Below are 13,573 nucleotides of genomic sequence, written 5' to 3'. Positions count from 1 at the left end.
AAAACTTTCTGTCTGTCCCAAACAGGTCCGAACACTTGTCTTCACATTTCTGTACATTTCTTGCACCAACCTGACATATTTATCCGGCACCTTCTTCTCCCTCAGACACCTCCAGACTTCTTGCCTTGGCACTCTATCGTATGCTTTCTCCAGATCAATAAATACCAGATGTAGCTCTCTTTGTTTCTCTTGATATTTTTCCATCATCTGTCGTAACCCAAAGATAGCATCTGTTGTTGATCTACCAGGCATGAAGCCAAATTGTTCCTTTGCAATCTCCACCTCCTCCCTCAATCTACCATCAAGAACCCTTTCTAGGATCTTCATTGTGTGGGACATCAACTTTATTCCTCTGTAATTTTTACAGTCGTGCATCCCCTTTACCCTAGATGGGAACAAGAGTACTCTCCCTCCATTCCTCGGGTATATTTTCCTGTTGGCAAACTTTCATGAACAGGTCCCACAGCAGGTCAATTCCCTCTTCCCCCAGTGCCTTCCATGCCTCCACTGGAATTCTGTCGGGGCCCACCGCTTTTCCATTCCTCATCCTCTTCATGGCCTCCGTCACTTCCATTCTACTGATGTTCTGCACCATCCCCTCAGAAGGCTGCCCATCTCCTCTGTGAGTCCTTGCATTTTCCTCATTCAGAAGTCCCTCAAAGTATATTTTCCATCTGTTTCTTATGTCCACATCCCTCCATAATACTCTTCCTTCAGCATCTTTGATCTGCCTCACATGTAAGATGTCCTTAGCTGCTTTATTTCTACATTTCGCTAGTTGGTAAATTTTTCTCTGTCCTTCCTTTGTTTCTAATTGATTATACAGATCTTGATATGCCATGGCCTTCGCCTGTGCCACAACTCTCTTGGCTTCTTGCTTTCTCTCTTTGTACACCTCTCTGTCCTCTTCCACTCTTGACTCATCCCACTTCTGCTTTGCCTTCCTCTTAGCTGTCACTGCCACTTGCACATCATTATTCCACCACCAACCCTCCTTCTGCTCTCTAATCTTTCCAGATGTCTCACCAAGCACCTCGATTGCACAGCTCAGGATTACTTTTGAATTATGTTTCCACCAATCTTGTACACTTTCCAGTCCATCCGAAATCCTCTCTAACACTCTCTCCCTAAAACGATTTCTATTCATTACTGTTATTGACAGCACCTCCAAGGAGTCCAAGGACTCATCGTGATAGGGTACTGTACTCCACACAACCCACTTTCTCTATTACCTAATCCCACATCCATCTCCATTCCACATTTCTATCATGAGTCCTATGGCTGTGAGTCCTATGAAGGAAATATGGTGTCATCATTGCTGTAGACTATTTTACATTATCTAGAGTGCACTATGAGGAAGCAGTCTATTTTACACCCTTTATCAAAACTTGAGAACTGCTTTAAACAATGGTGCTTACAACCCAATCTGCAAAAAACTGAAGTCACAGTTTTCCATTTAAGTAAGAGCCAATCAAACTATGCTTCTAAAGCATAGTTTGATTTGCTGTTACTTAAATGCCAATAACATAGTAAAATGCAACAGAACCCAAGAGTATCTTGGAGTGACTCTTGACAAACCACTGACTTTCAAAGATCACTTGACAAAGATAGCTAGCAAATTAAAAATTTACAATAACATCTTGCAGAAAATAGCAGGATCTTCATGAGGTGTGGATGCTAGTACATTATGAAAATACCAGCTTTGGCATTAGTGATTCCCACAGCAGAATACTGTTCTGCAGTGTGGCTTAACAGCACTCACACCTCACTGATTGATGTTGATCTCAACCAAGCTATAATATTTATCTCTGGAACAATAAGATCATATTGTGAATGACTGCCCAATGCGCCAATTTCATGGTGGTGGCCTACAGGACATCTACAAGGTGATGGATGAGGCCTTGGATTGGCTTTCCAGACTGGACATTGACCTGTAGCTGTTCTGTATTCCTTTTACATTAAGAATAAATAAATAAACAAATGCCAGCCTGGTTGGCCGAGTGGTTAGCGTATCCGCTCTCCAGCCAAAAGGCTGGGGTTCGAATCCCGCCATGGGCATGGATGTTTGTGATTGTCTGTGAAAGCACTAGTGGTGGTAGTCGGCAGTAGATGATGAAGGTTGGCGGAGTAGTGGGATGAAGGGTTGTAGAGTTGATGCCCTCCCTCGATGAGTCTTTGGACTCCCTGGAGGTGTGATGTAAGAATAATAAAAAAATCAATAATAAATAATCTGATCTCACAACGAAGCATAAAACCTTTCTGCTTCTCACATAAACAATGCACGTGAAGCATAGCTATTGTTCATTTGACCTTTATGCTTTCCTTATTTAAAATTATATTAATTGATAAATTAAGGTATTCAAAGTTATCCTGTAATTAATTGCATTGGACCAATTAAGATGAGCACTGATGCACTATTAAAACTTTCATACATCGATAAAAATGCAATCAATTTAATGTGAATTTTGTAGCCCAGGTTGCATAATCCATAAGACAGCACACCCAACCTAAATTAGCATGCAATGCCACTGATATATATATAGAGGGGGGTCTAAAATGCACCTACCAAATTTTATGCTGTATTATTCCTGAACAAGGAGGCATACGAATCTCATCCAAAGTGTATTAAGGTTTACATCTTATGCTATTTATATTACAACATGTTTAATATGTTTACCTTCAACCTCGACGATCTTCTGCAATTGTATCACAAAATTGCACACCATCTTGTGGAGGACGTCTGTTTGAATAGCCATGATTTCACTTGATAGATGACTTTAGCTCCTCCAAAGTCTTTGGATTGTTTTGATACACTTTGTCTTTGAGATTCCCCCATAAAAAAAAAAAATCCAAAGGATTGAGGTCTGGTGAATGAGGTGACCAGTCAATTATTGCTTTAGATAATCCAAAGCAATGACATTCCCACGGAAATGTTCATTCAGAAGCTGTTATATATATGGAAAATGGATTCTGTGAGATGAAGACGAGCACCATCTTGCATGAAAAAGTAACCCATGAGTTCAGAATCATAGAAGTCCTGAAGGAAAGGAAAGGAAAGGAATGAAATTGTTTTCAAACAATTTTCGATACCTCAGTGCAGATATGGTCCCCTCAGTAAAAACAGGTCCAAAAAATGAAACACAAATGGCTCGATGGCTATAATGTGTCAGTAAAGTTCTTTTCTAATTATACCAGCTAATTGCAGAGAAAATTAGATTTAAACTTGCTAGGTACATTTTGGGCCACCCTGTATGTATGTATGTATGTATGTATATATATATATATATATTTTTTTTTTTTTTTTTTTTTTTTTCTCTTTGACATCTCATATTTAAAAGTGGAAAATTTGCACAGGACCAGATTGTAAGAGTTGTTGAATAATATGCATATGGAAAATGGTATTGACTCTGTTATTAATAAAGGAGAGATCATTTTTGTTAAGCATTCAATCAGCAATACAACCATATAAATTTGTGTTGGCTGTACCCACTCAGCATGTGCCAATTAAAGTCATCCATAAGAAGTATGAGCTCAGGCAGTTGCAAGATAAGGTGATCAAGATTGATTTCATTTAATTCAGAACCTGGTGGTAAATAAATGGAAGATACTGTAATAAGAAATTCAAGGGATAGGTGAAACACTACTGCTTCCAGAGCAGTATTAAGCTGGACCTACTGGAAGGGAATATGATTGCCCACTAGGATAGCTGCTCCACCATGAGCAGGTCCATCTCCAGTTCTGTCCTTATGAAAAGCAATGAAGTTCCTTAAGGTGGGGGGTTTAAAAATTTAAAACCTGATTAGGTTTTAAATTTTTTGCCTGCAGTGTGTGTGTGTGTGTGTATATATATATATGTATATATATGTGATGATCAGCTTTTACTCGGTTGTTATACATTTGAAAAAAATATAGATTTAATGACTATAAGACCGAGATAACATATAAAGATTTTAATGATAAATACTACTAGTTTCGGCATATAGCAGCCTTCTTCAGGTATTTATAAAGGAAAAGAATACTAATAAACATTGAATTATTTAAACAAACTGGAAATTACAAGTACAAATTGCCTCACATAATCGATACATAAAAACGTTGTATTTTTTCAAGTTGTTCCAACTGGCGTGCCATTGTTTGTTGCAACTGTGCGTGCAGGTTCACGTGAACGCCAATATTGAATAACTGCAGCATGGCTATCTGGGATGTTATAACTTAAATTGTTGTTTAAGTGGACCGGTAAAATATAATATCAGGACCTTCTTCACCACACTTCCAAAAATCCGTTCTCTAATCAGCCATCCAAAACCTACTCATCACAACCTTAAGTACCCTGGAGTATATAAATTGTGGTGCGATTGCAATATCCCATACTTTGGTCAAACTAACAAATCTATTTAACAACGAATAGAAGAGCATAAGAGAGACATCTCTTACAAAAGATCTCATGCAACTGCGTTATCCAGTCATGTTCTTTTTTCAAATAATCCTAATGATGACCAACGAAGCCACTCTGTCTGCTGGAATAGATCAGAAAATATCTTTCGCTGTGATGATGTGTTTGAAAGGAAAATCGTAGAATCAAGGGAAATCCTACTGAACCCCGTCCACTTAAACAACAATTTAAGTTATAACATCCCAGATAGCCATGCTGCAGTTATTCAATATTGGCGTTCACGTGAACCTGCATGCACAATTGCAACAAACAATGGCACGCCAGTTGGAACAACTTGAAAAAATACAACGTTTTTATGTATCGATTATGTGAGGCAATTTGTACCTGTAATATCCAGTTTGTTTAAATAATTCAATATTTATTAGTATTCTTTTCCTTTATAAATACCTGAAGAAGGCTGCTATATGCCGAAACTATTTATATATATGTTATCTCGGTCTTATAGTCATTAAATGTATATTATTTTTTCAAATATATATATATATATATATATATATATATATATATATATATATATATATATATATATGTATACGTATATATATATGTTAAGAATACCAAGCAATTTTTAAACCTGGTTTTACTCCATTTCCCAAGTAAGCAAACAGACAAATAAGTCAAGTTTGCACCTGCAAGTGATGCAAGTCTAGCTGATCCTACAGGTACTGCAAGACCAAGGCAACTTGTGGTAAAGGTGGCATGAGCTCTGATCACTAATCTTTATATTTACCCTTAATGCCAAAACACATCTCCAAGAAGGAGATGCATGATGTTTTGTATTAAAGGCAAGAGGCCACTACCCAGACCGGTTTCGACCTTTATTGAGGTCTCATCAGTGGGAGCTAGGCTAGAAATACCAAGATTTAGTAATACAGAGCTCATAAGTATTTTACCAGAACAAGTTGCCATAAGGTGTTTTAACCTTATTAAATAAAAATCTCTGGAGGAGATAAAAATGTAGAAAGTATTTTACCTTGGGTATAATAAATGTTAAGAATACCAAGCAATTTTTAAACCTGGTTTTACTCCATTTCCCAAGTAAGCAAACAGACAAATAAGTCAAGTTTGCGCCTGCAAGTGATGCAAGTCTAGCTGATCCTACAGGTAGTGCAAGACCAAGGCAACTCGTGGTAAAGGTATATATATATATGTATATATATGTATATATACACACACACATATATATATATATATATGTGGTGTGTGTGTGTGTGTGTGTGCGCGCATTTATACATGTGCATATGTACACACGTATATGTGTGTACAAGTGCGTATATGTACACATGTGTGTGTGTGTGTGTATTTTTATGAAGAATTGAATGACTAGAACCGAGATTTAAGTAAAAAGGTTTTAATATAAAAACACGACTAGTTTCGGCCTGTAACAGCCTTCATCAGGTGACATTATAAAAGAAAGAAAAAAGAAAAAACACTAAACACTCAAGGTTAAAAGACTATGAACAACATAGAGAGTCTCTATACATAATTAGCATGAAAACGTTGTAGTTGTATTTAAAGCTGTTCTTTCGTTTGTTGCATTGTTGGGAGCATGCGTGCTTGCAGCATCACGTGAACGCCAGTACATGATTACAGCTGAATGACTATCTGAGAGGTTGTAGCTCAAGTTATTATTTAGATGAACAGGATTGAAGATGATTTCTCTAGATTCCACGATTTTTCTCTCTAGTTCACATTGCAACGGAAGATTTAGTAGATATTTCCCAGCAAACTTTGTGACTTTGGTTTTCATCATTAGGATTAGCCGAGAAAAGGATATGACTTGATAATGTACTGGCTCACTGTCTCTTGTAAGTAATGTCCTTCATGTGTTCTTCCATATGCAATTCGACAGATTTGTCTGTCTGCCCAAAATAAGGAATATCACAATCACACAAAATTTTATACACACCAGGGTATTTGAGTTGATGATGACAAGGTTTTGGGTAGCTTATTAAGAAACGGATCTTTGGAAGTGGAGTGAACAAGGTTCTGATATTGTATTTTCTTAGAACTTTTGCTAATTTATGTGAAACTGTACTTATGTAAGAAATAGATATATTGCCTTTGAATCTATTTGTTTCTTCTGAGTGATGTCTAGGAGGATTAAGAAGGAATTTTTCAATGATTCGCTTGGAATATCCATTAACTTTGAAAGAAGTTTTCAGATGGCTTATTTCTGTAAGAAGTTCATTTGGGTCATCCAGAAGAGAACAGGCTCTATGTCCCAAGGTGGAAATTATTCCAAGCTTATGAGGAGGGAAGTAATGGGACTGACTATGCAGATATCTGTTGGTATGTGTGGGCTTTCTATATATCGATATTTTGAGTTTACCAGAAGAGCGAGTCGGTTTGACATCAAGAAAAGGCAAGGAATTATCTGTTTCAAGCTTGGCAGTAAACTTAATACTTTGATGTTGGCTATGGAGATGTTCAAGGAAAACCATAAGGGATTCATGTCCATGGCTCCAAATAATGAAGACATCATCTACATAGCGTTTCCAAATTTTAGGTGTTAAAATAAAGGAAGAGATAGCCTTGGTTTCAAAATCCTCTAAGTAAATATTTGTGAGTACACGGGATAAAGGATTACCCATAGCCAGTCCTTGATTTTGTTTGTATATATTATCTTGAAATTTGAAGTAACCAGATCTGATGCAAATGTGTAAGCAAGGCTAACATTTATTTGGATAGCTTGTCCTTGAGTAATGTTAGGATTTCATCTGTTGGGACATTAGTGAACAAAGAAGTTATGTCCAAGCTAGCCATGATGTCATTTTCATTAACTGTAATATCCTTGATGTATGTAACAAATTCTGTAGTGTTCTTGATAAAGGATGGTGACTTGCCTGAAAAACGTTTTAGGTATTTGGCAAGATATTTTGAAAGATTGTACGTCAGAGAATTGATAACTTCAACAATTGGGCGTAATGGGGTGTTCTCTTTATGGATTTTAGGAACACCATATATGCGAGGAATTAACGGATGGAGAGAGAATAGAGATAAGTGAACGTTTCGGGATAATTCAGTTGTTGTTTTTAATAGGTTGTTTGTATGATTTTGAAGTTCACGAGTTGGATCTCTCTCTCTCTCTCTCGAGTATTGAGTAAGTATCATTATGTAGTAATTCAAGCATTTTATTCTGGTAATCTTCAGAGTTGAGGATGACTGTTGCATTGCCTTTATCTGCAGGAAGGATAATTATATCTCTGTTGTTTTTTAAACTTTTAATAGCTTTGTGTTCTGTTGAAGTAATGTTATCTGCAGGTGGTTTTGCGTTATTGATAATAAAGATTGATTAAATATGTAGAAGTTTTGCATCTCGTGGAGGGAGAAAAGAAGTAGCTTTTTCTATTTTTGTAAGTAGTGTCTCCTTTGGTATTAATGTTGGGGAAGGAATAAAGTTTAGACCTTTACTAAGGATGCTTTTTTCTACATCTGAAAGTATATAAGAAGATTTGTTGATAACGACTTTGTCAATATTGATGTATGGTTTTGAGAAGTTCCTATTATTTTGTATTCTTTTTAATGTTTCAAATTTACTTATAAGATTTACTTTGTTATTATATTGTATTGTGGCTGCTTGAGATTCACAGTATGTATTAAAGGTATGCCAACTTTCATTATCTAGAGATTCTTCCAGTTTCTCCGCTATAGTTCTTTTTTTATTGAAAAGAAAAGCGAGAGTTCATTTAGTATCCGAGATTCTTTCAGACAATAGGTCTAATTTAGCTTTATGATAGATTCTCCTTGCACGTTCAGTTGTTATGTTTTCTTTAAAGCACATAAATTTAGGAAAGACAGCATGAAATTTGCAACGTTTCAAGAAGACCAACCTATTGATGCTTAGTCCAATCCTCTTCAGTGTCTTGTTGAAGTTTCTTTTATTATTAATAATAGAAGCCTCGTCATGAAGGTTATAGATGAAAGAATGATCATTAACTCAGTTAACATACATATTTTTGTGAAGAATTGAATGACTAGAACCGAGATTTAAGTAAAAAGGTTTTAATATAAAAACACGACTAGTTTCGGCCTGTAACAGCCTTCATCAGGTGACATTATGAAACTAGTCATGTTTTTATATTAAAACCTTTTTACTTAAATCTCGGTTTTAGTCATTCAATTCTTCATAAAAATATGTATGTTAACTGAGTTAATGATCATTCTTTCATACTGTATATATATATATAAAGGATACCAAGTAATTTTATAAACTTGGTTTTTTTTACTCCTTCTTCCAAGCAAGCAAAACAGTTAAGTTTGCACCTAAACGTAGTTCAAGTCTAAAGGTAGTGCAACATCAGGGCAACTTGTGTAAAGGTGGGTAAAGCTCTCATCACTATTCTTAGTATTTCCCATAATGTAAAACACATCTCACTAGGAGATGTATACTGTTATACATTATGGGTGGGGGGGGGGGGTCACTACCAGTTTCAACCTTTTTTGAGGTCTCCTCAATGAGTAGCTAGGAGACCTCAAAAAAGTATATATATATATATATATATATATACATACACACTATATCTGTTCGTGTTGCCAAACATTTCAATAGTTCTGATAATCTTTAAAGAGGCTAATTCTACCAGTGCCACCAATTTATTTCCTTTATTCCTATTACTCCAGATATTTATATAGAGAAACATCAGTGCATTATTAATGTTACTATCTTCTTCTTTCACTATGCCTTATCCCATGTTAAACGGGGTCGGCGCACCGATCTTTAACCTTCCTCTTCCAAGTTCTCCGGTCCAGGGCATCCTTTGGACTCCATCCTTTCTCCCTAAGATCCTCTGTCACCTTATCCCACATTATTAATGTTACTATACTTATTATTATTCCATTTTCCATTTGACTCTGTGATATATCATACATGTCATGATGTTTTATTCAATAGATGTGAGAAAATGGAAAAAAAATCGAAAGCTTTAAATATAGCTCAGCATTGACAGCTCTAAACAGAAATCTGCAATACTTTTACATAATCAGCAAAAATATTGTAACTGTTCCTGATTTAGCTACTTACTCCAAAGAAATTCCTTGATATGTTAAACCAACAATGCTACAACGTCAACAACTGTCCATCTGTTATAACAGTTCAGTTGTCTGTTATTTTTGTATTTTTTATGCATCATTATGTTGATGATGTGTTTCATATTTTATGTTTGTATTATATGGTTAATCATGTCGGTTATGTATACAAACGAATATAAAATTTATCATGTTTATAGTGGTAAATTCAAAAAATTAAAAAACATGTCTAACATACAAAAGCTAAGTCAAAGGATTCTCATTGTGCATTATAGTGAATAAAATACACAATGATTAACTTACTTGATTCATTACAGGATTAATTTCTGCTATCCGTAAAATACGTTCTATTTGCTGGATATTAAAGTTACAAATTCCAATGGAGCGTACCATTCCTGCTTTCATACAGTCTTCCATGCCCTAAATGAAAGTTAAAATAATAATAATTATTATTATTATGATAATGATTCAGGCCTCTATGGAGTGAAAAGACTCATTGTGGGAAGCCCATCCTAGAAAGCACAGAGTCTATCATACCACTCCTTGAACTCATTGACCATTTGTGCTCTCACCACTCTATCAAGGACATGTATTCCATGGTTCAACCACACTCCATGCAAAGAAACCACTTCTCACCCTCTTGCTCACAACTTCCTTTTGTAACTTCCAGGGATGGCCCTTAATCCTCACTCCTTCCTTTTGTTCCACAAAGCAAAAGAACTTCCCCAGTGTCAACCCTGTAACCATCTCTCAACAGTTTTTAAAGTATCAATCATATCACCTCTTCTTCTTCTTCTTCCATCCATTCATCAAATTCTGTAGTCCACATTCTCTCAGCCTGTCTTCATAACTAACTTTGTACAGTCCTGATACCTTCCTTGTTATCTACCTCTGCACCCTTTCCACAGTTAATTTATCCTCTTCAAATCCTGGGGACAAAATTTGAGAACAGTAGTCCAAGCATGGTTTGAACAGGGCTTTATACAATGGAAGACATTCTTTTATCTCTGCAGGTCAGCATCCTCAGTATTGCAGCAATCCTCTTGGTTAACTTCATCACCCTTGCAATATGTTCCATGAACTTCAGGTGTTTATCAGTCATCACCCACAGATCTCCACCAGTACAGTTCCTCCGACAGAATATGAAGTCTACCACGATATATCCCAAACTTCAAGACTTTACTTTAGCTGCATTAAACTATGACCCCCCATTCATTTGTCCATCTGTACAGTTTATTTAAATCCTCTTGCAGGGCTACCACATCTCCACTATTACTAATCACCCTTTCCAACTATACATCATCTGCAAACAACTGAACATAACCTTCCAATCCACTGACAATGTCATTGCTATAAAGGTCAAAGAATATAGGTCCCAGCACTGAGCCCTGTGGGACCCTACTTGTAACCTTCTGCCTCTGTGAAATTGCCATCCATACACAACTCTCTGATACCTACCAGATAGCCAATCCTGAATCTAGTTCAGTAACCTAATATTTAAATCAATATGTTGCAATTTAAATATCAGCTATCATGTGATACCCTGTCAAATGACTTTGTAAATCCACAAAAAAGGGCAGAATATGTGTTTCCCTCATCAACTGCTTCTCTCACTTTATTAGAAAATGCAATCATATTACTAAAGCAAGAGCTCCCCTTAACAAATCCATGTTAACTTTCAGAGATAAAATTACCCTCATCTGGCTAATGTTGTATATGTTCATTCACTAATTTCTCCAGGCTCTTAACTATTAATGAAACACAAACTTGTCTATAATTTGACACTTTCCATTCCTTGTGTACTTTTCCGTTGGCCAGACTTTCATTGAAAAGCCAGGTCAATGGGGCTGTCAGTTCTTTAGCACATTCTCTCAAAACCTGTGGCGAAATTCCATCCAGTTCCTAATTTATTGGCATCCAGAATACTCAGTATTTGAAACACTGGAATCTGACCTATCCCTCTAGTATTAAAACCTATATCTCCATGACGCAATACTCCAATAAAGTGTTCATTGAACAACTCCACTATGTCCTTTGTATCAGTCACTCAGTTCCCATTTTTATCCAATGATGTTATTCTTCCACAATCATTTCCCCTCCTACTGGCCACACAGCTAAAAAATTCCTTAGAATTTTCTTTGGATCTCAGGGCCAGTCTCTTCTCATATTCTAGTTTTGCCTTCCTTACCATACTAGTCACTCTCCTGGCCTGAGTCTTATATTCTTCATACATCTGCTCTCCACCCCTCTCCTTATATCTCTCCCATAGCCATTTTTTCACTTGCAGTTCCTGTTTGATATTGTTTGCCATCAACTTTACACCAAGTTGTATCTTCTTCTTCACTCATGGTATACAGCTTACTATTGCTTCTAATAAATATTCCTTCACAATTTCCCACATACTAATGATATCTTGCCCTTCCAATTCCTCCCTCCATGGAACTGCTCCAAATTGATATCCAAGATTACTATAATCACCTGCCATATAATTCCACATACATTCCTCTCTCTTTGATACTCCTGCATTTCCATTCATCTTCCAAGTCTAAACCACATGGCCACTCTCTCCAATGGGGCAGAGATGCCATCTCAGTTATTATCAGCTCTTCTGATGCTATGACCAAATCAAAACTCTTGAACCTCGTGTTACTTCTACTACATGTTGCCTAAGACATTTATCCCTCAAGAATTCTAGAAATTCGATTCTCTTATTACTGATTTATACTGCTGTAGTTAAAATCTCCCATAACAATCATTATTCTTCAAATACGATACACAGAAAAAAAAAAAAAAAGGATGTGAAGAGGAAGGAGATTTCTAAAGAGATTTGGAGATAGTGGATTTATAAATTTTTGATTCTCATATAACTGGGATGAGTTCCTATAGAATAATTTCAGCTTGTTAGCAAATTCTGTGTAACAAGAAGTAACTAGTAATTTATATACTTTGTATGTTAGAAAAACTAAAACTTCTGCAAACCAGACAAATCACTACTTTTCCCAATACCAAGATCATTTCTAATTAGTTGAAGTACACTACATAAATATAATCTTCACATTATTAGATATTTTTAACCCACACATCAAATTTATCTGTTGTTCTTTTAAGGTAAACTCTTTACCTTTGAACACATTCACAAGCGGGTAAAATGCTATGTGCCTTTAAGGTGGCCTATTTTGGACAAACAGAAAGAAACATTTTAACATCTGCTATGAAGAACATATGAAAATATCAGTAACTAGATTTTTTAAGGGAACATGTGTAGTATACATTATTATGAATTAAATAACCAGTGCATGTAAAAAAAATTATAGAATTAATTGCTTCCTACTATATAATTCTTCAACGTCTTCATAGCTAAGTCAGTATTAATGATCCTCTTTAGATGGAAAAACCTGGGTTTGAATCCCATCTAAGACATTAATCAGACCAGAGTTGTCCAATCTAATAATCCAAGGGCAGCATTAAAAAAAAATATTTCTTTGAGGGCCACATCACAATGCATATCTAGTAATTTGGTGATCAGCAGCGACACAACCTCAATGGCTGAACAAACGAACAACACTAATCGCGTGCTCACTTTCCCCATGAGCACCTGGAGCATGTGTGTTGGAACAAAACAGTGTAAGAACTCTTCTTTGGCACATCTAATAATTGAAAAACACGCGTGGGTATAGTCATGTAAAAACACCAAATAAAATTACCAATCGAGATTATCGATTAGGGATAGAATTAAAATATCTAATGTACATTCGATTCAAATTGTTATTATATTTTTTCATTCGTGAAAATTAAAACCCACAGGCAAGCTGTACAAAATCGCACCGCGGGCCGCATCTGGCCTGCGGGCAGTGCTTTGGATAGCCCTGAATCAGAGCGTTGATCAAGAACTTTTATCCGGACTTTTCAACTGAAGGTGAGACAGTCAACCTCAAACAGAGGTGGTAGGATTTTCCCTCCAGAAACTCAGATTTTTAATCCTGTAAAACAGGCAAACTGGACTGAAGAACACACAGGATTTACAGACATAAGAGATAAAGCAGACAACAGTAAGCAGGTCTCTAAGAAGCCAAGTTACTTGACTGTGATAGG

At 36.2% G+C, this 13,573-nt stretch overlaps 1 protein-coding gene across 1 annotated transcript in view; it reads right to left on the bottom strand.

The window, feature by feature from the left end:
• LOC150109447 (1,5-anhydro-D-fructose reductase-like) overlaps positions 1 to 13,573 on the bottom strand; it is a 193,934-nt gene that overhangs the window by 28,968 nt on the left and 151,393 nt on the right. The window contains exon 5 of the mRNA XM_090402383.1: positions 9,785 to 9,901. Coding sequence (XP_090258509.1) covers positions 9,785 to 9,901 — 117 coding nt within the window. The remainder of the gene's footprint in view (positions 1 to 9,784; positions 9,902 to 13,573) is intronic.

This window comes from Typopeltis vanoorti, chromosome 2 (assembly GCF_054136105.1).
Source record: "Typopeltis vanoorti isolate ZY-2024b chromosome 2, IOZ_Tvanoo_1.0, whole genome shotgun sequence".
NCBI classification, from domain to species: Eukaryota; Metazoa; Arthropoda; class Arachnida; order Uropygi; family Thelyphonidae; genus Typopeltis; species Typopeltis vanoorti.
The sequence above is the reverse complement of the archived record's forward strand: the minus strand, read 5'-3'. Positions and strand labels throughout refer to the sequence as shown.